At 34.8% G+C, this 27,316-nt stretch overlaps 1 protein-coding gene across 2 annotated transcripts in view; it reads left to right on the top strand.

Moving 5' to 3' along the window:
- LOC126966380 (uncharacterized) overlaps positions 1-27,316 on the top strand; it is an 80,968-nt gene that overhangs the window by 17,791 nt on the left and 35,861 nt on the right. For both annotated transcript variants that reach the window (XM_050810371.1, XM_050810370.1), the window contains exon 2: positions 2,056-3,772. In XM_050810371.1, coding sequence (XP_050666328.1) covers positions 2,097-3,772 — 1,676 coding nt within the window. In that variant the 5' untranslated portion in view covers positions 2,056-2,096. The remainder of the gene's footprint in view (positions 1-2,055; positions 3,773-27,316) is intronic.

Raw genomic sequence — 27,316 nt, 5'->3', positions numbered from 1 at the left:
ATAATTCACATACGTGAATCATTTAATTTACCAGTGGGAGGCTCCATTACACAGGAAGCCGGCCAGAATATGGGAAACACGACGGTGCCTATTTCTGCCGTGAAGCAGTAATGTGTAAATATTACTGTGTATCGGTCTGAAGGGCGCCGTAGCTAGTGAAATTACTGGGCAAATGAGATCTTAGGTCTCACGGTGACCAGTGCAATTGTAGTGCCGCTCAGAATTTTAGGGTTTTTCAAGAATCCAGAGCGGCAAAACATTGTAATGTAAAGGGCGTATCAATTACCATCACCTGAACGTCCTGCTCGTCCCGTCCCTTATTTCATTAAAAAAAAACCATTCACGGATGTCAAGTATAACATTTGAACTTGAATTTAGATCGTCTTGACTGAATCTGTTAGGTGTACAAATATCTGAATATGAATTTTTAACAGTATTCATATGATAATAATAATATGTAAGTGACTCGTTTCTTTTCTTTGTTTATCGCGAAATATCAGACAACAGTGATTCAACGTTCCCATTTTGTCGAACAACAACCGAGGTCAGTTGTGTAGCACAGAATGATTTTTGCGCGAATTGTTTTTAAATTACAAACTTGCTATCGAATCCTACGTTCATGCCAAATATATTTTTTTTTATGAAAATAAGGGACGAGACGAGCAGGACGTTTAGCTGACGGTAATTGATGCGCCCTGCCCTTTGCAGTGCCGCTCAGGATTCTTGAAAAACCCAAAAAATTCTGAGTGGCACTACAGCTGCGCTCGTCACCTTGAGACATAAGATGTTAAGTCTCATTTGCCCAGTAATTTCACTAGCTACGGCGCCCTTCAGACCCTAACACAGTAATGCTTACACATTACTGCTTCACGGCAGAAATAGGCGCCGTTGTGGTACCCATAATCTAGCCGGCATCCTGTGCAAAGGAGGCTCTTCCTCCCACTGCTAAATATTACTTGACAATAAGCACGATAAATATTTCATAAAAGTCTAATGTCAGCTTTAAATTGGTATCATATACAATCTACAAAATTTAGTACAGACTGATCCATAATAACTGATTGCCTTCAGACAAAATTTATACAATAAATCTGCAAGTGGCCTTTACTAAAGGTATAGTTTTCCATCGAGCCATAACGTTTCACACAATCTAGGTTGAAGTAATAACAATAATTTACTGATGTAGATATGAGAGAGGTTCACGCTTACCGTGAAAACGATTGAAAGTCATGAGAAAAGCCCATATTGGAATCTGGATAACTGGTCGTGGCTCGCAGCCCCCGGCGATATGTTAATGTATCGATATCCGCAAACTTGCCGTGAGCCGGACAGTGTCTGGTAATGCCTCAGTGCTCAGTCCACTGACCCACATCTCTGCCATCCAATGAATGTTTGCGCTTTTTAAAATACGCTCGTTATACTTTCATTGAGCGATGAAAGTTTTACTCAGTCACATCACGCACGTTTATTTAATTGTTATTAATTACTAGATCCAGTATCTAGTAACCTTAACTGGCACAAATTGGTTTGAAGGCCGGTATAGATCCTTCTCGCAATGAGATGATATAGGTACTTACGGAATAACATTAGCTAATTGCTCTTAATAGTGATTCTAATTATTATATATTTAAATGTTTTGTTAAAGAATGGCTCTGTCGTAAATCATTCAACTCCACAGCTGAATATCTATGTAATCCGGCAGCCTGGGACCTTCTTTTTATAGCAATAACAATGACAGTACATATTGTATATTTCATTAAAAAGAGCGCAAAAAAAGAATGCTGCGGGACTTAATTGCTCCGCTGTTTCTTTCTCAGATCGCCATTTGTTTCCGAAGCGGTAGTAGTATACATGTAGTAGTATATATGTACTATACTAGATATTGGAAATGATATTATCAAAAAAAGTTCTTAAGGAATCAATTTTGAGAAAATAAATGCCTTTTATGCTTTAAATATGAAAATAAGAAGCTGCGATATGAAATGAATGCATTTTTTTATATGTAAATAGAACAATAGATATGAAGACTAATTTTAGTTAATTTTTTCTTTGCAGATTTGAGCTCACAGCCATTCAGGTGGGGTGTGTGACGCGGAATGGAGAAAAGTACAGATGTAGAGGAGTTCATCACTATAGTGCCAGTAGGGGAGAGTAAACCTGCGGAGTGTGATCCTGGATTTGTAACCGTTCTCACAGTTGGTGACGTAACTGGAGCCGCAGAAGTAATAGTTCATAGACCAAAAGGAGCTCGGCTTGGGCTTGGCCTAAAATTTGAAGGTGGTTCTGCTGCATCAGAAAACGTTCGGCGACTTCTTGTTCAGTCATGTGCGGAAGATAGTCCTGCAGCTAAAGCATGCGCTCCATGGGGTAAACTAATACCAGGAGATGAAATATTAGCTATTGATGGAATGCCAGTTTTTAACTTGACTAGAATAGATTGTGTGCGCAGGCTAAAAGAATCCGATGAAAAACTTAAACTATTAATAAGACATTTTGATTCTGACCAAAAAATGAGCTCGCAATCATCAAGTGAAAAGGAAGTACCCCATACTAATGGTTGCCTTGATGATATACCTAGACCAACAACATTACCTCCACCTGTTCCTCCTCGCAAACTAGGCAAGAAAAATTCGTTCAAGGATAAATCAAATCTCCAGATTGCTGGTGAACCAAGTATTGATAAGCATGTTGAAAACTCAGCAAATAACCATCAACAAATGACTAACTCCAGACCTACTAATCTATCAAGGAAATCATCTTTTGACAGTCATTTATTTAGACAAAGCAAGGAAGGCCTCACTTGCTTAAAGAAAGGTTCACCAGAAGAAGTTAGGCGATTGGTACGAAGACTATCAGATGGTAAAACAATTCCACCCGAAGCAGAAGTGTACCTAGATCTTTTGTCCAATGAGTGGGAACGTTGTCTTGCTTTAGCGGATGGCGAGTCTGATGATACGGGCAGCTCGATTTCCACAGTAATAGATAGATTAGGTTCAATGGCAAATTCTGTAGAAAATAGTATACCATCAACTCCGATTATGCAGCAAAAGTCTATCGATCTTAAGAAAGTTTTAAATAGTATTGAAAATATTGACAATAGCATATTTAGAGATACAATTGGGAACAAGAAAATTATAGAACAGATGTATATGTATGAAGCATGTAAAAAATTGGAAAACTCAGAATCGAAAAACATAGTTGCCTCCGAAAACATTAACTCTATAGAAGAATCGCGGAAGATACAGAATTTTCAAAAAAGTGAAGATAATAATAATAATAGTATCAAAGAAAATGATTTAAAGCTGGAGCCAAAACAAGAGAATGAAATTAAATGCGTAGAAAACGGTGATACTGAAGTTTTATTAGTGAAGCCAAAGCCAATGCCAAGAAATACAAAAGTTGAAAGATCTATGAGTGATAGAAGACGGAGACCACTTCCAATTCCTGAGGCATCGCTTCCCTCCACACCAGATCAACTTCTAACACCGACAAAAAAGAATTGCATTGAAACTTGGTTACAAAGGTCTGAAGCAGAAATGAATAATAAAATAGTTGAAAAGTTTGAAGAGGTTGCTGTACCAGAAATATTGCCACGCTTAATCGATTTCGTGCCAAAAACTCAATTCACTGAAGTTACTAATGAAACTAAGTCATGTCCTCGACCCACTTCTGCTCCGCCCCCTCCCCCTGTCGAAACAAGAGAAGATGGATCCGGTGCATCTCTTGACACAATAGGAGAGCTAGATGAATCCTGCGACGTCACTGATAATACGTAAGTACAATAAAAATTAATCATCATTAAACATCAGAGTTCAGCACTGTATTTAATTATAATTCAGGGTTTATTAACACATATAATATATCGTTTTCGCCATTTTATGTTTAACGTGTGAATTACGTTTGTTTACAAAATTTACGAGCAATCATATTTAATTGCTTTATCACGATATCAACCTCAAGGAGCTCTAGAACAGTCTAATATTATGATAATTTATAATTTTATGTAGTAACTAGCTGACCCGGCAAACGTTGTTTTGCCATATAAAGTATAATTCACACGATAGTTTTATAAGTAATAAAAAATTGCCTATATTATAGCCTGTACATCATTTTGTTCTATTGTCAATAGTTTTTGCAGCGCACGCAAAAATAGGTTTTCGATTTTACACCTTGTGTTACAAAATAGCACTTTTATTACGGATCCCTAATTTTGAAAAAAAAAACATAGCCTATAGCCTTCCTCGATAAATGGACTACCCAACACTGAAAGAATCATTCAAATCGGACCAGTAGTACCAGATATTAGCGCGTTCAAACAAACAAACAAACACTGCAGCTTTATATATTAAGTAAGTATATATAGATAATAAACTTAGCCAATCATTACGTATCTAAAAAGCGTTTCCTGATATACTACTGAACTTACGGCCGTTCCCAATATACTATCTACAGATAGAGATAAATTACTACCTTCTACTGTCAGTATTAGCTGTCAATACGTCGTCCCATTGACAGACAGCGTGTACGGTGGTAATAAGGTGAGTTACCGTCAATAAGTTTATTGGGACAGAAAAGTCAACTATAGTTACGATTTTTATGAAAATATATTGAAGTAGGCGTTACTTTGCGGAAATCCATAATTATACAAATGATTTAAGTTTTTTTTAGTGTTAATTCCGCCAATATTTGTCAATTCGACACGTGTGTCGCCTCTACACGAGGCGTCCTCAGGACGTGTTGTCTCGCCAAGACAAATATTGGCGGAATTAACACTAAAGAAAACTCAAATCATTTGTATACGATTTTTATCTCAAGTAAGAGATAGACTGAATACTGGGAACGGCCGTAGACGATCAGTTAAAAATAGTGCTTGAGGTCTACACTCTACGTGACCGAAATATTTAATTAGGAGAGGACTACTTATATAACTTTTTTAGCTATTAAAACTCAATTAATTTAATTGCCAGGTACACAAACATGCGCCTATACCAAGCGGTGGAATAGTTTAAAAAATTGCGTTTGGCTCCATACCTACTGTGTGTAATGATTAATGATATCACAGCAATCCAGTTCTCTTTATCGTCCCACTCCATTTCGATATCACAAGCTTATTTAATAAGGATTGGCGCGAAAATGAGAAATCACGACGAATATTGAATAAGAATGACAGGTTCTTGATGTAAACGCAATATTACCTATTGGTTTCTTTTATCGTAACGTTATTAATGGCCAGAAACTATAATATTATTCTAGCTAAGCCCAGCCATATTTCGCTGTGACTCAATCTTATGGAACTTTAATATTATAAAGAAGAAAATCCATACAATAGTGACTTAAAAAAGGTAATTGGTCATCCCAGTAAGTTCAATAGTTCTGACTGCACCTCAAAGGAAAGTAGTTTTTATTTAATATATACTAGCGTACCGAATTAGAATTCGAGAATAATGTAGTCTAAATCCATTGGAAAATTAATGATTTTATAATATGTAGAAATAAACTGTTCAGTATTAATATCGTATTCGTGTAAACAGCTTTCACATTACCGCTTTATATGTAATTGCTAATTTTTACAGTATTAACGATTTATTTTCAACGAGTATGTTATCCTTAAGAGATAGACATATTCCATCGCGTACTTTTCTGTAGAACTATGTAAGAAACACAATTCCATCATACATTATTATGTTATATCTCAATGGGTTTAGACAGTGTTATCGTTAAAACATTCCCAGACGTCTTATTTTGCTCTGACGAAAAAAATAAACATATTATATACTAAAACCTTGCTCGAGAATAACACAATGCATTTGTGAAAACAGCACGACAATCGATGCAGTAGTTTTTGAGTTTATCTCAGACAGAACAGACAGACGCGGCGGAGGACTCTGTTTTATAATATGTAGTTATGTAGATATAGATACGTATGAAATTCATTAAACTTTCTATTCTATCTAATGTACATAATATATACCTAATCCTCATAAATAATTCATATCCCATACTTTATTGAAGGAGATACACAATAATTAAAGATGTCTAAAGCAACTGTAACCCCACTATTTATCCTAGAATACATCAACCGAGTGCTATTTGATATAACTGTGTGAACGTAGCAGCGCCATTGATGTTATTATCTTTTCAAAGGAACTCTATTCATGAGTTTAAAGCTCGTGATATCGGCAGCACGTTGTACGCGTCTGTATACACGTCGGTGGGCACAATAGAGGTAAAGAACCGGCTGGGTACTGAAAACGAGGGGGTACAACCCAACTACTCCCACCATTGTACAAAAACATAGAAAAACTTTCCATGTGTGTCACCACTCCGAATCAATGTTGCTTCTACAGTGTGTTCTTCACGAGTGCACGATGTAGCCCATCTTTCATGTTTGTATTCAATAAATCGTCTTCGTATACCGTTATCTATATGCGATACATTAATTACACAACTCCAGCGTCTATCAATAAGAATAATATCCAGTTTTATAAACTATGAATATTTTTACACGTTGTTTATTAGCTTCACCTATATGTATGTTTGTTTGTAACTGACTCATTTAGGAGCGATTATGACCCACTTAAAGGGCTTTGGTTCAAACTTCGTAGATATATTGAGAACCGACGAGAACACTCATTTGATAAAATTATTTCATTTTACAATTTGCAAAATAAGATTTTTGTTGATTCACATAATCTTAATCTATCGTCTATAAGGCAGGAATTGATGTTAATTTTAAATATCAAAATGAATTTTCTATTATTTAGTTCGGTTTTCTACAAAAAGCGCGTTTTCTAGTTTTTTTTTAAATTACTATTTATAAATCGTGACAATGTTTCCCAGCCATTTTTCAAACGATGCCTGACCTTAACATTTTTTAAATTTTTATGCATACATTTATTTAACCTATAAAAATTTTTACTTACAATGTTTTCAAAACTTTCAAAACATATAATGAAAAACTGAAATACAAAATAATTATAATATTGATTTTTCTATATCCATTAATCGCACCTTGCGCTTGTTGCTTGCTGCACAGAGATTTTATATTAGGCTCCAATTTACTTAGCTTTAATCTCAAGTCTCCGTGTTGTGTTATATCAATTTAGTTATTTTTTTTTATCAGTAAATCATTTACAGTGCTAAATACACATTTAGCTACATATGAAGATAGAAATGGTAGTAAAATTTTTCTTGCACATTCTTGGAATTTGCCTTTTTTATTAAAGTAGCAACCGATATCTAACTTTGAATTTAAATAACCCAAAGCACAGTAGACATATGTACCAAAGTGAAAGGGTTAGAGTCGTGTCAAGTCCATTTTTAAATTGCCCCCCTTACAATCAAATTGCCCCCTCTTAGCATCTTGTTGTAAAAGCATATACATCGGGCCCCACAAAGGACTTTCTGACTCCAATTAGCTAAGTAGTAGGCATAATAACTTTATGTCTATTTGCTGGTGTTAATTTTAAAATAAATAATATAAAAAATTAAGGTTATGACAGTTTCTAGCAAATGCACTTATTTTTTTTTAATTAATATTATTTATTTACTTATTTTTATTTTAACTTATGTGCCTATGTACCTACATAACATTATGAAGAATATATTGAGAGGCAATAGTCCAGATGTTTATTTCTTTAAATTATGCTCTCAACGATTGTTTAGGACCTAGCTTATAAATAGCGCGAATAGCCCTCTTCTGCAGAACAAAGATGGTATTGATATCGGCAGCATTGCCCCATTGCATTATTATAAAACTCAATATTATTTTTATACGCAGACGCCATATCTTATAGTATTTAGTTGAATCATTTATATATATTATATTGTATAGTTTAATACTGAATAGTTTTAAAATGTCCGAAAGTTATATCGGAAGTTGAAACAGGCAGTGCTATACGAACGAATTGTAGCGTCAATTTTGTTATGCAAATAAAATACTGCGCTCACACAATGCGGTTTTATTAAAATTGGAATATGAATTTGGTTTTTGTTGAAAATTCATTTGGCTTTCGTTCGACAAACGTAAAAACTGATCGGTAACGCATAAATGACGCAATAGGGCTATTCACCTTCACGCTTGTCCGATTTCATCTCACTTCAATGTACGGGGACTTCGTAGTCTTAAACCACGTTGTCGCCTAGTAAGCTTTATAAGAATAAATAGATTAAATTATCATACAAAATGGAATAGAAAAAAGCAGCTTTGAAAATTTTTGCTCATATAATAAAGCTTTTAATATAATCTATAGGGCTTTGGAATTTATTTCAATGTGTCTAGTTGGGAGGCCATTTTAAAGCACTTTATGGAGTTCAAATTAAATTTATTTTAAAAATACTCTCTGTTAATATATTTTTTCAATAATGTCGTATAAATTAATTTTAAAGTGATATTGCAAGAGCTTCTAAAGTTAAAAAATTTTGAACAAACTTATTTTTATAAGATGGTCCATCGTCCGTCCTAATTAATTTATTTTTATTTCGTCTTTCAATATGAATTATCTATTAAGTTATATGTATACATGATAGTTTAGTACAATTCAGTCGTTGTAGTGTTCGTTTGACTTGTTTTTTGCGAGCTCGATCATTTATTTAACACTTAGATAATTTAAACGAGTGGGACGCTCATTTGCACAAGATGCCAGCTAGATTATGGGTACTACAACGGCGCCTATTTCTGCCGTGAAGCAGTAATGCGTAAGCAATATTGTGTTTCGGTTAGAAGGGCGCCGTAGGTAGTGAAATTACTGAGCAAATGAGACTTAACATCTTATGTCTCAAGGTGACGAGCGCAGTTGTAGTACCGCTCAGAATTTTTGGGTAACTGCGGCACTGCATTGTAATGGGAAGGGCGTATCAATAACCATCAGCTGAACGTCCTGCTCGTCTCGTCCCTTATTTTCATTAAAAAAAAAATACCGGAACAAATGATAACTAACATTCTTCAAACGACCAACATTGATTTCTATTTCAATGTATAAAACATAATATAGTTATAATGTTAAACAGCACTAAATATGTTATTTTACGATATCAAAGCACGGCAAATGGCCTTTTCAATTACGGCCAACAATTATTTGCAAAGTGAAAATATACTTTCTTTTTCTGGCCGCTAACTGGACTTAAAGAAAAAGTTTTCTCTTGAGAAATGCCATGAAATTTTACTGGAATATCTGTGATTAAGTTTGATCATCTGGTACGTTTTAACGATCGCAGTTGTAAAATATTATTACCAACTATGGGTTCTGTTGTACTTTAGAGTTCATAGGTCTATAGTATCTATTAAAATTAGTAATAAAAAGATTTTGTACTGTCATTTCTAAATCGTCTGTCTGCCTGTTTAATCCAGCTTATCGCAGAAATAGATGAACCAATTTTGACAGGACTTTTACTGGCAAATAGCTCATGGAGTTACTTTAGAAACAAAATTATTCAGTCTTATTAAATACCAGTAGATATTGAACTATGCGTCATTCACTAACGTTAACAGTAACAAGTTAAAAATTAAATCGTATAGATCTACCCATAGTACATACCTGTGATACAAACATCAAAATAACAAAAAATAGTTCACTAAGCGATTAGATGTATATTATGTACCTTAAAAAGAAGAAGAGTCCATTTAATTAATTAATTACAATCAAAACAATATCCAGTCAGGCATTCTGCACAATAAATACCCTGTAACACTTCTACAAATGGTTAATTCTTTGAATAGCAATAATAATAATATATTTATTTCCAAAAAAAACATAGTATACAATGGTGTTAAAATATTATAATAATGTGCTTATATGTTTTGCTAGCACTATTCCTATTATGCAAATATTTCCTCCTCCTCGCGTCGTTTTCCTCATTACTGAGGGTCGTGACTCCCCCGCTGCATCAGATTCTCCCGTACGATTCCCCTCCATCTGCTGCGATCCTTAGCTTTATGAATATGCAAATATTTAGCTTAATACAATTGATATCAGAATTTATTATCCATGAATTCTTTAACACTATAAAAATTATAAGCATTTAGCCAACTATAAAGCTTATTCTTAAGGCTGGGGACTGAGCCAACGGCCTTGAGGAATCGAGCGGACCTAGGTTACCTCTTCTGTACAAGATTGCCATAATTTTAATTCAGAATTAGAAGCATTTTTAATTAATTACATACATTATTTATTATTATTTACATACACGTATTTACTTTAGTTAGTTAGTTGAATTAGGGCTACTTTGGTGATATTTTCTGCAATGTCTATTAAAGAAAGAAATGTAAAAAAAATGAATTTTCTTCTTATATTCTGTAGACATATAATTATTCAAAAAAATAAAAACTTTATAGAAACGGTTAAATTTTAGCGATTTCTCGGGAAAATTTAAATGTTGAGGTAAAAACCCGCACACGTAGAGGTTTGCATTATTGTTAAAAAAATTCTATTCAATAGTCAATTTAATATGATAGTGAAAAAAAAAATATGTACAGAAGGTACCGACCGACGGACTGACGGACAGTGGAGTTTTATTAATAAGTTTGCTCCAAAATGTTAGCATAAGTTTTCATAGTATTTTTTTTTATTTAAGCGAGTGTTACACATTTAAAGGATTTAAACGCGTGTAATTGGTACTGTTTTTACATTAGTTTTTTGCGTAAAAGTTACATTTTTATTAATATTTTAGTTTTATGGGGACAGTCCCCCTGAAAACGAGATCTGAAAAGGTCGGGTTTACTAAAAAAATTGACTCGAAAATCTAATGTAAAAACACAGTTACAATTACACGCATTTAAATCCATTAAAAGTGTTTTATTTAAATAAGTTTCAATCCCAAATAAATTGATCGATAAACTTTAATCTTCTACCTCCCATCATATTATTCATATTTAAAAGCAATTTACTCCGCTTGCACAAAACTATTTCTTATCTTCTTAATATATATAAATTACGTGATACGTGGTTTGTCCGCGATGGACTCCTAAATTAACTATTGGATTTAAATTGGGATAACTTCATGGAGCGCAGTTTAGTCCAACTTGAGAGATACGATACTTTTTATTTCGATTTGGGACCCATAATTATTTTTATTTCCAATATTTGTTTTGTATTGACATATTTTCTGTGAGCGAATTTAGTGACGCACGATTTAACAATCCGGCTGTGAAATAATTTCGTTATATCAACAAGGAGCATACGTTACGAAAAAAATCTTGAGCTTGTGAAAAATTATTGACAAATTCATAAAAAACAATATTTTGTTTATTATTACGTACAGAACCACGTCTGTAGGGTCAGCTAGTTTTATTATAAACAAATAAAGGGGAACCTTTCATTCCAATAACGCGGAAGAGAAATAAATTGCGGATCAAAATCGAGATACCAACTAGACGCATACAACATGCACAAGGAGGTACAAATCAAAGTTGTAAGAATGCGATTGATTGTATCTCGCATTACAGAACCGCTATCTGTTCGCTGATCAGGTTTTGTTTTCGTTTCTATTGTAAATTCGACTTCGTGATGTGATTGACGAGTGACCGCCGTGACCCGACCTCACTCCGGCATAATGCGAGACTGAGGGATACTCAAACAGTTATTCTTGTAACGGGCTCCAAACAGGATCCAAACTGATATGCACATGATTTATCGACAATAGGATCATAGGTTTCCTTTACCAAAAGTTAATAAATGTGGATATTGTGGATTTTATGAAGAGGCGGTTAAGACACAAATAAAATTTGAAAACAAAATTTTATATACGATGCGGTACTCGAACCCGCGACCTCTCACGTTACATGCGAGTGCTATTCCAACTGAGCTAACCGTTCGAGTGACGTATCGTCATCAAATCTTGTATTCTTTGTTCAACTCTCAGGTTGTGAAAGCATAACGTGTTAACATTATTGAGTTTTGGTCAGAAGGGTGCCGTAGCTAGTGAAATTACTGGGCAAATGAGACTTAACATCTTATGTCTCAAGGTGACGAGCGCAAATGTAGCACCGCTTAGAATTTTTGGGGTTATTCAAGAAACCAACATACCACATTTTTATTTGTGAGCAGACAATTGTGCCGCACTAAATAAAAATTGGACGCTTTTTACAGCTATGCTCATCAATGAATCTAAATTATTTCGAAATAAGCGTGGAATTTGTTTACTTTATAATGTTTGAAGTGTTTTTTAAACTAAGGCTCGTTTGTTAAGACTGCATTTATATTAGTTATGTAACTTTAAGACTTCGTATATTTTTTGTGTTAGTATTTTACGAGAAAAGGAAGTCGGGTCGAGTTATATTCGTTGTGCATTAGTTGCACCTGCCTAACAAATAGTACACCTGCTCTTAACGTATCGTGGTGACCTTTGTGTACCTACACATGTAAAAATACCTTTGCACGGGATGCCGATTTTCTGCCGTGAAGCAGTAATGTGTAAGCGTTATTGTGTTTCGGTCTGAAGGGCGCCGTAGCTAGTGAAATTACTGGGCAAACGAAACTGAACATCCAGTGCCGGATTAAGCAAGCGCGGGGCCCGTAGCTAATTCTTTGAAAGAGCCCTTAATCTATATTCGAAATAGTCTGTTACCGAGTGTCTGACTATTGTCTTGGTAGAAAAGTTGTAAAGTTTGAAGTTTTTGTGATATCAAGTAAATTCAATATACCAAAATCTTAAAAAAATACGCTCAGTTAGAGATGAGTGGGTTTTAATATGCGGGGCCCCCTTTCTCGCGGGGCCCGTAGCAATTGCTACCCTTTCTATGCGATTAATCCGACACTGTTAACATCATATGTCTCAAGGTGACGAGCGCAATTGTAGTGCTACTTAGGGTTTTTGGGTTTTACAAGAATCCTGAGTGGCACTTCATTGTAATGGGCAGGGCGTATCAATTACCATCAGGTGTTCGTCCTGCTCGTCTCGTCTCTGTCATATAAATACATATTTTTTTTCAGTATAAGAAGAATCAATTAGGCACCTATGGGATGTTTTCATAAAATTGTAAAATAACAAATATTCAAAATATAATTTTACCAATAATCAGATAATATAGAGTTGAGTGAGTGTGTATGTATATACACACTCACGCCTTGTACGGAGAGACAATAGAATGCCATTTGCTTCTATCCTTATAAACCTCACGCGCTTCCTCTACATTCATTACTCTTTTCATACATGCTCGCCGGTTGCGGGTGCTTCGGACCTCTCCTTTTCTCATAACGTCCCCAATTTGGTCGACGAATGTTATACGAGGTCTCCCGCGACTGACTTGTCCACACACACTTGCCTTATATATTTGATGCGTCATTTTTTATTCACTAATTCGCTCCACGTGTCCAAAGCATTTCAGCATTCCTTTTTCAGTACTTGTCACAACATCCTCTTTCAAACCACAGCGCGCTCGTATTACCGCATTCGGAATTCTATCAGTCAGTCTTACCCCACACATACTACGCAGTGATCGCATCTTAACTGTGTTAATTCTGCTTTTATGCTTCTTCTGCCATACCCAACTCTCACTTCCGTAAAACGTGGCGCCAAGCACTCCATTATGTACAGCCATTCGCGCTTCTATTGGCACAGTCTGGCTGTTTATAAAGGCATGCAGCGCTCTATTCACACAGTTTCCCGCTGTCACTCTCCTTTCAATATCACCTTCATATCTTCCGTCTCTTGTAAACATGCTACCCAAATATACGAATTCTGTTCTACCCTTTCATCTTCAATCGTGATAGTATATAACAAGACAACGATATATTTAATATAATATACTTACTTAAACATACATAAATACATATAAACATCCATGACTCGCAAACAAACATCCATATTCATCATATAAATGATTGCACCTGCCGGGATTAGAACCCGGGACCTCTAGCGTAGTAGTCAGGGTTACTTACCATTCGTCTATATGAGAGTATTTTACGTGGCCTAATGCAAATACTAGAAAGAGACAAGTAATGGTCTCATGTTTGATATATCTCTTCACACTTTCAAACCTTTCTTTGGTTTACAACTGGTGGGAGTAAACTCGGTCTATTCTCTATGGCGAGTGTATTGATTAAGATCGTGAGGAATTTCATTAAGATTGAGTTCACTCCATTTAGGTTACACTTATGTGAAACGAGCTCTAGCCGACTTATTTTGCAAATTTTAAAAATCGAAAAACTTTATCAAATTAATATATTGTCATCGGTCATCGATAAATCTACGAAGTTCGAACGAAATTTGGCCGTTTAAACTGGGTTAAAATCGCGCCCAAATGCGTCGGTTACAAACAAACATACACACAGGTGAAGCTAATAAAAAACGTGTAGAATAGACAAAAGTTTCAAATAATAGTTGTTATTGCGTTTAAATATATTTTGTAATACCTTTTTTTATTAAAACAAGAGACGAGGCGTGTAGGATGTTTAGCTGATGGTAATTGATACGACCTGTCCATTACAATGCAGTACCGCTCAGGATTCTAGAAAATCTCCAAAAATTTTGAGCGGCATTACAACTGCGCTCGTCACCTTGAGACATAAGATGTTAAGTCTCATTTTCCCAGTAATTTCACTAGTTCAGACCAAAACACAGTAATGCTTACACATTACTGCTTCACGGTAGATAAAGGCGCCGTTGTTGTACCCATAACCTACCCGGCCTACCTGAGGGTAGTGTATATTTTTTCTGAAATATCTTTAATGTACAGGGACCAATCAATTGCATAGTATGTTTGGCTCATATCAATCCAAGTATTACATTTATATACATGTATAAACAAGTCTTATGTTTAGGCACTGTGAATATTTTTTATAAAGCAATTCCATCTATTTGCCAGCCCCGATTTAGAGGCGAGAGCTATTGAACCATCGCATACTGCAGTATACGAGCCAGCATTTCTAATTGCTACTGCGTTACACCTACTGACTAACTGTAAATACTCGTACACACTCAATACGGTTGCCGCGAATGTTGGCCAAATCTTATTTTGTAACCGAAGCCTACTTTCGATAAAGACATTTGGTATTATCTTAACACTGCATAGCTGCAGCCGTTTCCTTTCACATATTCTTGTGTATACTTCATGTGGTATTCCATTTATCTTAATTTTTTACGATCATGTACCTATACATAATATAAATTGTATATTTTGGATATAGTTGTGATAGTTTATTATTAATACTGAGAGAGAGAGAGTTCTCTCTCTTAGCTCGCCATTTGTTTGATAATGTTAATGGTGAAAATTAGTGGTAAAGGAATCAATTTTGACAAATAAATATTTTTTTAGTATTTTTTTTACGTGGCAAAGTGTCCAGTTACAGTAATTGATAGTATTATGCGTATTGCGTATGCAACAAAAATTATTTTACTAAAAATATAACATATTTTTATTCGTTAACTAAAATAGAACTCGACTAAATAATATATTAATTACTCCTAATAATGTGAGTTAGGTGCCAAAGTCTCGTCAAAATCCGTTCCGAGATCAACCAAGACAGACAGACGGTAAAAATAATTTTAAAAGTATAGATAAGTACGTACCATTCAAAATATGAACTAAGTGTTATTTTGATAATATACTGACACTTTAGTTTTATCAATATAACTAGCTGTTCTGCCAATAGACAATATAAGGGAATAATATCGTATTTATCCAATGGGTTTTTTATTACCGCTTTATAATTGCCAATTTTGAAAACATTAAAATGGATATAGTACATTACGTATAAGATAATAACAATTTCACTGTACATTATTTTGTTATACCTTAAAATCACCCAGACGGCTTATTTTTCCGACATCTACAAGAAATTTCCTTAAAACCAAAAATGTATACAAAAACTTAAGTAATATTATACTAAAACCTTCTTCGAGAACCACGCTATCCATTGGTAAAACAGAGTGAAGATATGAAGATAGGTGTAGTCGTTTTTGAGTTTAATGCGAACGGAGGTGCATTCGGGATAAATAAATAAGTTTATTTTATACAAATACTCGTGTAATAGGTACTTAACATGCTTAAAATAGGCTGTACAGTCTAATAAATTATGTTTTATAAACGAAACTTAGCAGCGAATTGATAAGTGCGAAGTAAAGTTGGAAACAATAGCACTGCAGTATTTGATCGATGGAGCTTCTCTCAAGAATGATTCTAAAGTCTGTAACAACTTTTGTACACTACACGTTATCTAACACCTACATTAATTTAATTGCAATTTTTGATTTGTACAACTTATAGGTAGAGAAACAGGTATAAAATTTTCTTCAGTGAAGACGAAATGTATCTTTGAAATAAATGTAATTTTTATAATTTGTAGAGATATAAAGTTTACGTATTTACGTAGAGTTTCTGATACTTTGTATTTAGGTAATTTTTTCACGCTTTTTGTGAGTTTCACCTGTATATATGTTAATTTGTAACTGACTCATTTGAGCGCGATTTTGACCCATTTTAAACGGCCAGATTTCGTTCAAACTTCGTAGATTTATCGAGGACCGATGATAATACATTAATTTCATAAAATTATTCCATTAATCAATTTGCAAAATAAGATTTTTGTTAATTTAAGTATATAATTTTCAACCATCGTCTATAAAGGCAGGAATTGAAGTTAATTTTAAATTTCAAAATAAAATTTCTATTTTTTAGAGCGGTTTTTTATAAAAAACAACTATTTATTAAATTTGTAGCATTGTAGAATCGATAGAGGAAGATTAGCAAATTTTGATGAGTATGCACGAGATAAAAACAATTGCAAAATTTTAATTCCGATTCGCTCCTTAAGACCGCTATCCCAAGGAATCGCCAAAATAGCGCATAATTGAAATTATTTCTTGACGGCTTATATTTTTACAAAAAATCATTATATTTAAATTTATTTTTTCTTTACATTTCTATTTTTTATAAACAGTGCGAAAAAAATCACTAAACTACCCCTAACTTTTAGAGTTGGAGCCATGCTAATCATTCAATCTCGATAAAAATTTTACGAAAATTTATTATTTAAATAAAACACTTTAAAAGGATTAAAACGCGTGTAATTGTAACGGTTTTACATTAGATGTTTGCGTAAAAGTTACATTTTTATTTTAGTTAACCCGACGTTGGACTCGGGGGGGACTCAACGAGACTACGAGACTAAACGAGATCTGGAAAGGTCTTGAAACGTCGGGTTAACTAAAATAAAAATGTAACTTTTACGCAAACATCTAATGTAAAACCGTTACAATTACACGCGTTTTAATCTTTTAAAAGTGTTTTATTTAAATGTGTAACACTCGCGTTATTCAAAGAAAATTTATTAATTGCACACCAATACTACGAGTATTTAACATCATATAGTTTTGTTAAATTTTTCTTCCTTCCTTCTAATTCTGAATTAAAAGTATGGCGATCTTGTGTGAGAGAGTTATTCTAGCTCCGATCGATTCCTCAAGGTCATTGGTTCGGTCCCCAGCCTTAAAAGGGTCTTTATTTGACGTATGGTGTCGCAATAATAAGAGATTAATTAATCTCGTTTCCGCAATGTTTGGTGTTTCTTTTTTATTAAAATAAGGGAAGAGACGGGCAGGATCATTCAGCTGATGGTAATTGATACGCCCTACCCATTACAATGCAGTGCCACTCAGGATTCTTGAAAAACCCAAAAATTCTGAGCAGCACTACAATTGCGCTTGTTACCTTGAGACATAAGATGTTAAGTCTCATTTGCCCAGTAACTTCACTGGCGCCCTTCAGACCGAACCACAATACTGCTTACACATTACTGCCTCACGGTAGAAATAGGCGCCGTTATGGTACCCATAATCTAGCCGGCTTAATGTGCAAAGGAGCCACTGGAATTGTCTCACTTATAAATTTTCAGCGAATCGATAATGTTGCGGCACTACATTCGAGTAGTTGTTGGAGGCGATCAGGTAACGTCTGTATCGTGACCAGGCCGTGGCCCACATTCTCAAATTTGAAAGAGAAAACGTGATGAATACGGGCCATTCGATATCAGTTATGATGAAGCTCGTAATTGATAAGTTTAATGTAATTGATCGTTAGAGAGAGAGGGAGGGAGCGAGCGCCCACTGCGGTATACTTCATAGCACCGTTGCATAAATTATAATAATAAAGCGCTTTTTGTTTGGATTTAGCAACCGCAATCATTAATGTGTATGTTGCCTCAAGTATTTGTGATTTGAAAATAAATTGCACGATTCACTGCAGCATACATAGTAATAAATATTTTTCCTTGTTAGAAATACGTTGATGGATGCTTGGATAGTTATTATACCTCGTTGTACCCTGCCAATGACTGTCTATTAAACGAGATATTTTTAAAATGCGTGATATTAAAACACCGCGCGGTGTAGCGCAAATGGAACCTTGTCATATTAAGATGCGTAACGTCCGTGCTTAACTTTTGTTCCGTGATTTTTAGGGTTCAGTAGCCAAATGGCAAAAAAGAGAACCCTTACGGATTCGCCATGTCTATCTGTCTGTCCGTCCGTATGTCACAGCCACTTTTTTCCGAAACTAAAAAACTATACTGTTGAAACTTGGTAAATAGATGTATTCTGTAAACCGCATTAAGATTTTTACATAAAAATAGAAAAAAACAATGAATTTTGGGGGTGCACCATACTTAGAACTGAAACTCATTTTTTATTTACATATATATTTTTTGAAGTTACAACGAACTACAAGAACAGTTTTAAATATTACATTTACATAACATTAATTACGTAAACGAAGTTACAGGAACCCTTACGTATTTTCAGAACAGAACCCTATGAAACAAGGAAAGCGACGTTACAACAACCTAATAAATAGTAACATTTTGCATATACTGTTCGTGATTTACATTAAATATTTTTGGGATTAATACGCATGCCGCTCACGGTGAGGTATGCTGCAAAGTAAACGAAACGTCGAGTTAAGTAGATAATGTTATGTATCCGCAAATACAAATGCTATAAATTCAGTTAAAAGGCATAAAAGGCATTTATTTTCTCAAAATTGATTCATTTTGAATTATTTTTGATGTCATTTCTAATATACTAAATACCACTACCGCTTTGGAAACAAACGGCGCTTTGAGAGAGAAGAAGCGGCCCAAGAAACACTCCCAGCAATATTTTTACTAAAATAAACAATATCGTACTGTGATATTGCCTGCGACCCAGCCTGTCTGATCACTTAGATATTCAGCTGTGGAGTAATAGGATTTACGACAGAGCTATTTCTTAAATAAAAATTTAAATTAATGTAATTTATAATAATGCCTGCACAGTGGCTGGGACTTTATTATAAAATTGTATAAATTTACCCTTAAAGCTATTATGTGTCTTATGAAGCCTACTAGAATAAGTTACAAGCAATCCCTAATATCTAGTGTTATAATAATGAAAATCACTATTAAGAGCAAAATTACATATGTTTTAATAAAAGAAAATATTATTACATTTTATTTTATCTATCCATATAAATATCTCGTAACTGAAGAAACAGAATATAGCTTGGTATAAAATGGAAGGGTCAGATGCAATAAATTTTATTGTCAAGGAGGATTGTGGAGTGCTTTCCATATAACAAGTAATAGTTTGCCAACAATCTGCTGACACAAGTCGCTATTTCTAGGACAATGGTGTGTTGTGGTGATCAATTGTAAATTCCGCACTTTATTACGAGGGGTCAGTGAACCAGGTGCTTGCATGTTTGCTGATAACACTGTGTGCCTTTAGACAGTGGAAGGATTTGCCTGTTTATATTTAGAAATACACAACTGGTGTTTGTTTCCTGTTGTTTATGTGGTCTATTTGTTGAACACGTTTCCTTTGTCTGGCTACGTCTGTGAAGGCAACAATATTTGACTGTTTTACGGCCGTTTTCAGTAACCTATACATCCTTAGTTTAACTTACTAGAGGTAGACAAATCTATCCTCTTACGCTTACTTATATTTCAATCACCTGTCAACAGATAGCATTGGACTATTACTAATAATATAACTATATTGGACATAACTATGGTTAATTGGATAGATAAGATCTTGTCATTGAACGGTGATAGTTGATAGATTGACGACCTGTATAGCCTTGGTTAGCGATCCTACCTACTAAGCTAGACGTCCCGTGTTCGAATCCCGGTAGGTGCAAGCATTTATATGATGAATATGGATGTTTGTTTCCGAGTCATGGATGATTATATGTATTTATGTATGTATGTTTAAGTACGAGTAAGTATATTGTATTAAATATGTCGTTGTCTTGCTACCCACAGGCTAATATATGCCTAATTTGGAGCAAGATAATTTGTGTAAAAAGTGTGTCAATATTATTAATATTATTATATTAATATATCCGTAACTAGAGATACGTTATTGTCAACGGCCGTTATTGACATTCGCCAACCGATAAGTTTTACCCTTAATATTACACTCTCTAAACAATTTGTTATGTTTTTAAAGTGATAACCCTCACTTCTAGGATTAATAAACAAATAATAGGTCCTATAGATGAAACCACAATCTGAGAGCTAAACAAAGCAAACAGAATTTTATAACGAGGCGGTACTCGAACGGTTAGCGCAGTGGTTTATAGAACCGGCACTGAACGCCGGAGGCCGTAGGTTTGAATTCCGCATCATTCATAAAATTTTGTTTTTCAAATTTTATTTGTGTATTACACTCTCGCTCTAGGGACTCTCAAAAGTTTGATAATCTGTTACACTTTTATAGATATTGTGTGCCTGGAAACCGGATTCTTATCAAAGGAATATTTTATGATTTGTTTCGGATTCTTGATCAATACAATAAATTAACTTCATTATTATTATGATGTAGGGATTTCAATGCACTTAAATTCTAGGATCTATTGTGCCCCATTCTTGGGCTAGCGCGCCTACCCTCATCTCAAAAGTTAAGGAGGAGAATCGAGGCTACTAACTAGGAAACGTGTTACTGTGCCGTGATTTTTAAAATAAACCTTATATGAAATTGGAAGTATTTACCTCGTATTATATAACTATTATAAGAAATATATTATCCAATTGTATTTAGGTATGTATACAAAAGCCATTTAAAATCGTAGAGTTGTAGTTTTTATACATTTTAAAGGCTTTATCATTACCTAGTTAATTTGTAATAGACTATCTACCTGGCGTACCTAAGCAACATGTTTTAATTAGAACGATGATATATCTACAAACAATCCAATAAAAGCCTATCACTGACTGTAAAATATTTATACAATAAAATAATTCTCGCATGTAACATGAGCTCGTAGACAGTATGAAGTAGGCGCCATCATCTCATTATAAAACCATGATCAATATTATCTGGCGTCATCTAAAGATTATCTCGAGCTAAGTAGTTTGATTTCAAAGCAGTGGCATATAAGTATGTGGCGAGAGGAGTGGAGAGGCGACCGCTAACGGTACCCATGTATGGGCGCCGGCCCTCGTGCCTCGTGAGGAGTGCGGAGTGCGGAGTGCGGACTCCTCCGACATCTAATACTGTTATTAAATTTATGCGTGTACCTCGCCGAACTTTCTCCGCGCTTAATAATCACGCGCATCGATCACAACGATAACGTGGCTGTTCTGTTGTTCTCCTCACATCCAAACACCCACGAAATCCACCGCAAGACTGTCTTACATTAACAATGCTGAGGAATGCCATTGATTCGAGCACTAGCAACTCTTTTTTTTAATGAAAATGAGGGAGGAGACGATAGTGACGTTCAGCTGATGGTAATTGATACGGCTTGCCCATTACAATGCGGTGCCGCTCAGGATTCTTGATAAATCCAAATATTCTGAGCGGCACTACAATGACCGTAACACAATAATGTTAACACATAGTAATGTATTTTTGCTTCACGGCAAAAATAGGCGCCGTTGTGGTACCCATAATCTAACCGGTGTCCTTTGCAAAGGAGCCTCCCACTGGACTCTCCCTGACTTAAACTCATTTGAATTTCAGAGTTAAAATGCTGAAATGGTTGAAAATTGGTGATATAAATTTTATAGGATTCACTATTCAGGCGTACAATTTGAACTTGAAATGCAAGCGGAGAGCTTTTATGATTCAGTTGACAAATGTTATTTTTTTTCGATAATATATAAATTTCGATCGAGAATTTATAAACTTTTTGGATGATTGATGATGACGGTGTTAATAAACTGTAAGATACACTAATAATTTTTTTATCGAGAAGGACAAACACACGGATCACCTGATGGTATACCTCACCACGGCCCCCACACTTGTAGCACCCGAGGAATCATAAGATCGAACCGGGAGCGGCGCGTGAAACAACGGTTCTATCTATTGCGCCATCGCGATCGACGCTTATTTCATTTGGGGGAACTTAATGAAGTGAAATTATATAGTATAAAAAAGTTTGTGTGTAGTTTATGTATGCACGCAGGAAGTTATACTTCTTTAGCGTAACAATGCAAAAATCCTCAAAATTATTTAATATTTATTCCTCATGCTATTCTACGTTTGTAGAAATAACAATATTGTAAAAATCTTGCAACGATGGCTTTAATTATTAAATAACGAATACGGCTGCACGTGCTTGAACCCTTTGCCTATCCTAATAATGGGCAAAGAAACCAAAAAAAAAAAAACGAAAAATTACGAATCTCGCAAACGTCAGAAAATTTTAGGAACCAACTTCACCCTGTTACTTCTGTGTTACAGTGATACGCACGCACGCATCTTAAAATTTCACTTTATTATTTTTTTCATAGCGCGCCTAAAGAAGTATAACTTCAATAATCGAGAAAAGAAAACATAATGCCAGCACATACGAAATTTATTTAAGAGTACTAAGATCAACAAATAAATATTGTACGTGTAGGAAGCTGTGTGGCTTGTAAATCCCAGTAGGTACTAGGTAACCATAAATACAGACGAGTTCTGAAGCTTTGTGCACGTGAGAGGCGGAAGCGACCAGCTAACAGCATGCCTTGATTTAATTACATTAAAGTTTGGAATGAACGCGTTGAAGGTGACAGCAATACTTGCGGCCCAGCACGACTGCTCTCGTTCGCACGTTTTGTGCCACTCATTATCGATCTATTGACTTATTGGGTGTCCGCTTATGAAAGTCCATTTAGATATTTGCTCATTGAACAGTCACCAAAGCCAACTAATTTACTAATGGAATGTTAACATGTTTACCTAAATTGTTAGCGGTGAACTTTATTATTATTATTATTGTAAAAAAAAATGAAATTTGTTTTCATTACGTGAGTTATTATTACCGATATTTTCGAGTAGGTACGTAGAGAACCCAGATGTAGATTAGGGTGAGTTGGGAAGAATCGCGAAATAACGGATAACTTAAGACGGGTTGTCCTTATTGTTAGAAAGTATTTAATATAAAATTTTGGAGAAAATGTTTCATTGCATTATATGAAACTCAAGAGTTTTTCCTTTCACAGTTTAATTACGGGATATATATGCCTTTTTCCGTTCTAGAAATTTTGAGATTTCTGATAAAAAACATGCGTGCAATTCATACTTGGTAGAAGTGAAACCTTAAAAAATTTTCGCTTCAGGATAATGAGACGAATGTAAAAATTCAGGAAGAGGATAGTTGTAAGTTTTAATAATGATCATACCATATACAAAGTTTAATAATTATTTTACATTTTATTTGAATATATTACATAAATTTATTCATACTGAGAGCTTACATTTTCGATAAACGAGTCTTATGTTAATGAAAGTCTGAAATAAATACTTTGGTCTTAATATGGTCCATATATCTTTGGAATACTGCGGCAATTACTGTTTTTGATCTTGTTGCTGGATACAGTGCTGTACATTTTCAAATTAAATTTGGCGTCCAAAAACTCAATCACCGGAATCGCAGTATACGATGCAAAATTTACATTAAACCTCTAAACTTCATATGAAGTCCTGGTGGATGCCACTTGCTAGGATGACACATGATTTCAATCGCTATGAAAGACATTGCTATCACCGCTACCATATTTGTATTCTCCTGGTCTATGTAGTAATACGTTGAGCGGATGACGTCAGAATGTATTAAGGTATACTCGCATCACACATAAGACAATCTTTTCTTCAACTATGGTCGCCTGGTACCAAAACACTATATAATGCTTCCTAACTCATTCCCTCGCCGGCAGAAACCTATGCATTTACCTGTTTGTGTCTCTATCGTCTCGCTTTTTCGTTTCACCGAGTTTCAAATCACAACTATTCTAAAGAAGTTTCACTTCAAAAACGCAACAACAGTTCTGGTAGTCCTTTCTTGATATTAATTAACCTGACATTAACCTAACACTGCCTAAAAGATTCTGAATAAAACGAAACAGGCGTGAGTCCTTTAATGCAAGGTCAGTCCTATTTGGCCGTCATCTTAATTATTACTGAGTGGCTAAAGATGTTTGTCTAGCGTGAGTTAGTAGTGTGGATCGTGATTATTTCGGGGTAAATCATAATGAACAATGAACTCCCAATTCCACCATTTACATCACCTTAATACCAGCTAACCCGGATTTAGTGAATATAAAAATAAGAAAACAGATTAGATTTTCTGTTTAAAAACCAGTGCTTTGGACACATATCTACGACTTTAATATCTCAAATGCTTTCAAAACGTTCTTTTACGAAATATCGAATACCAGTCCATACCAAAAATGAAAATGCATGTCAGATAAACTGTACCAAATCCTTATGATAATATAGACTGACTTAAAACTCATGTAGATTGGGTAAAAAACATTTATTATGTGTGTCAGAATCAATTAAAATGCATTGCTTAAATGTTACTTCATTTATACTGGAGTTCGTATTTGTGGGCATTTATATGTTAGTCGAGGTAGGCACATTAGCTTCAAAAACTCCTTGGACACACTCACAGGCTGTTTCTATTTTCAAATATTATGAAAAATGACGTATTTATTATTTTTGAAATAAATAAAATACAAAATAATATTTGAATACACATAATTCAATACTTACAATTTTTAACTTTAGTTATAATGGGCATTTTATTAATTATTTACCATCAAAAACATAACTTGTGAAAAAAACAAGTCTCGCAACTCATCTTCTCTTCGCAAGTTCTTCCACCCTAAAAAGTTGTGAGATTCATGTAATAGCAAGTCTGTCAATTTGTTTAGTCTCTGCTTAAGAGTCCTTCTGTCTTAACTTATTACATAATTAATTAATCTAACAACAACTTATAGTGACACTTCAAATTGAAATTCAAATATTTTTATTCAAAATAGGATCTAAAATTACTTAATGAACGTCAAAAACTTCATTCAAAATAGTGTGCCTCAGACCTGAGAAGTTCAAGAAGCGCAAGAAACTCAGTCCTTTTTCATATAAAAATATGGATTAAAATATAATATCGTTCAATATCCTTTCTAATAAAAAAAGAATCATCGAAATCGGTTGGCGCGATACTGCGTTATTCGTAAATATATCATCCACTTTGCTATACGTAAGTATAGCAAATTCAAGACTTTTATGGTTTTTTCATGGATGCCATTGTCAGATGTGGACCAATTACAATGGGACCACACGGGAAGCACCAGCTTTCAAATAAAAAAAGAATTATCAAAATCGGTTCACCCAGTCGAAAGTTTTGAGGTAACAAACATAAAAAAAACATATCGACGAATTCAGAACTTCCTCCTTTTTTGAAGTCGATTAAAGAGAACGATTTCTTAATAGAAATCGTCTGTTAAAAATTATATACTAACCTTTATCACACAAACGTTTTTTAATAATTCTCTTATTTTTGTAACACATTTGTTTTGTAAATTATCTGGGATCATATTTTAAAAGCATCGCCCAATAAAAGACTTACTTACTCGACTTAACCGAGTGGTATGCATAACGAGTTTATGTTTGTTTCTCGTGTAAACGATTGTCGCAGTTTCTAGCAAATTCCTTTATGTGCTTATGAACACACAGAAAATTATCAAGGATATATTGAGATGCAACAGTCCAAATGGTTATTTCATTAAATTGTCTTAATGATTCTTTCGGACCTAGGTTATAAATAGCGCGAATAGTCCTCTTCTGCAGCACAAAGATGGTATTAATATCGACAATTTACCAGTGCCATAACGTCTATTAGTGCCGTGAAGCAGTAATGTGTAGGCATTATTGTGTTTCGGTCTGAAGAGCGCCGTAGCGAGTAAAGTTACTGGGCAAATGAGACTTAACATATTATGTTTCGAGGTGACGAGCGCTATTGTATTGCCACTCAGAAATTTTGTGTTTTTCAAGAATCCTGAGCGGCACTGCATCGTAATACGGCAGGGCGTATACAATACCATCAACTGAACATCCTGCTCGTTTTGTCCCTTAATTTCATAAAAAAGACTAGTCACGCCGTATCTATGTCAGTTATTTATTGTCAAATGTTCTTAATGGAAAACTAAGACATAGTTCTGCAGCATACGCGTTGTATATTCTTGTCTTCTGTCTTGTACGTGCTATTATAAACGAGCAATTAATTCAACAGCAAAGCAAAACTTTCTATAAATGTATGTGAACTAATAAAGGATCGTCTTGTAAAAGGTCTTGTTTGTCTCATCTCAAAGTGTAGGTATCATTGAAGGCCAAGTACACCGCGATTAGTACGACAGTTACCAACCAACACGTGAGAGAACGCAATTTTTTTGCGTCGAACACAAGATAAGTCAGGCTTATATGTAATGAAGTGCAAACTGCAATGAGATTCTGCGAAGCTGTGCTAACGGTACGACTGGTCTCGTTGACCGATCACAACTATTTTTTACTAATCCTGGAAGTATGATTTATGTGAGACATAACGTGCCTCAATTGTTAAACTTGCTATTCCACCACCTGCGCTTAACTCAACAAAACATCCTATCCTATTTCTTAGTTTCTACAACTAACTGTATTAGTCTGCTACGTTTTTTTGTATGATATGAAAATAACGGACGAGACGAGCAGGACGTTCAGCTGATGGTAATTGAAACGCCCTGCCCATTACAATGCAGTGCCGCTCAGAATTATTGAAAAAATTCTGAGTGGCACTACAATTGCGTTCGTTACCTTGAGACGTAAGATGTTAAGTCTCATTTGCCCAGTAATTTCACTAGCTACGGCGCCCAACAGATCGAAACACAATAATGCTTACACATAACTGCTGCCGTAGTTAGTGAAATTACTGGGCAAATGAGACTCAACATCTTACGTCGAAAGGTGACGAGCGCAATCGTAGTGTCGCTCAGAATTTTGGGTTTTTCAAGAATCTTGAGCGGCACTGTATTGTAATGGGCAGGGCGTACCAATTGACATCAGCTGAACGACGTGCTCGTCTCATCTCTTATTT

This window comes from Leptidea sinapis, chromosome 10 (genome assembly GCF_905404315.1).
Source record: "Leptidea sinapis chromosome 10, ilLepSina1.1, whole genome shotgun sequence".
NCBI classification, from domain to species: domain Eukaryota; kingdom Metazoa; phylum Arthropoda; class Insecta; order Lepidoptera; family Pieridae; genus Leptidea; species Leptidea sinapis.
This window is presented reverse-complemented; position numbering and strand designations above follow the sequence as displayed.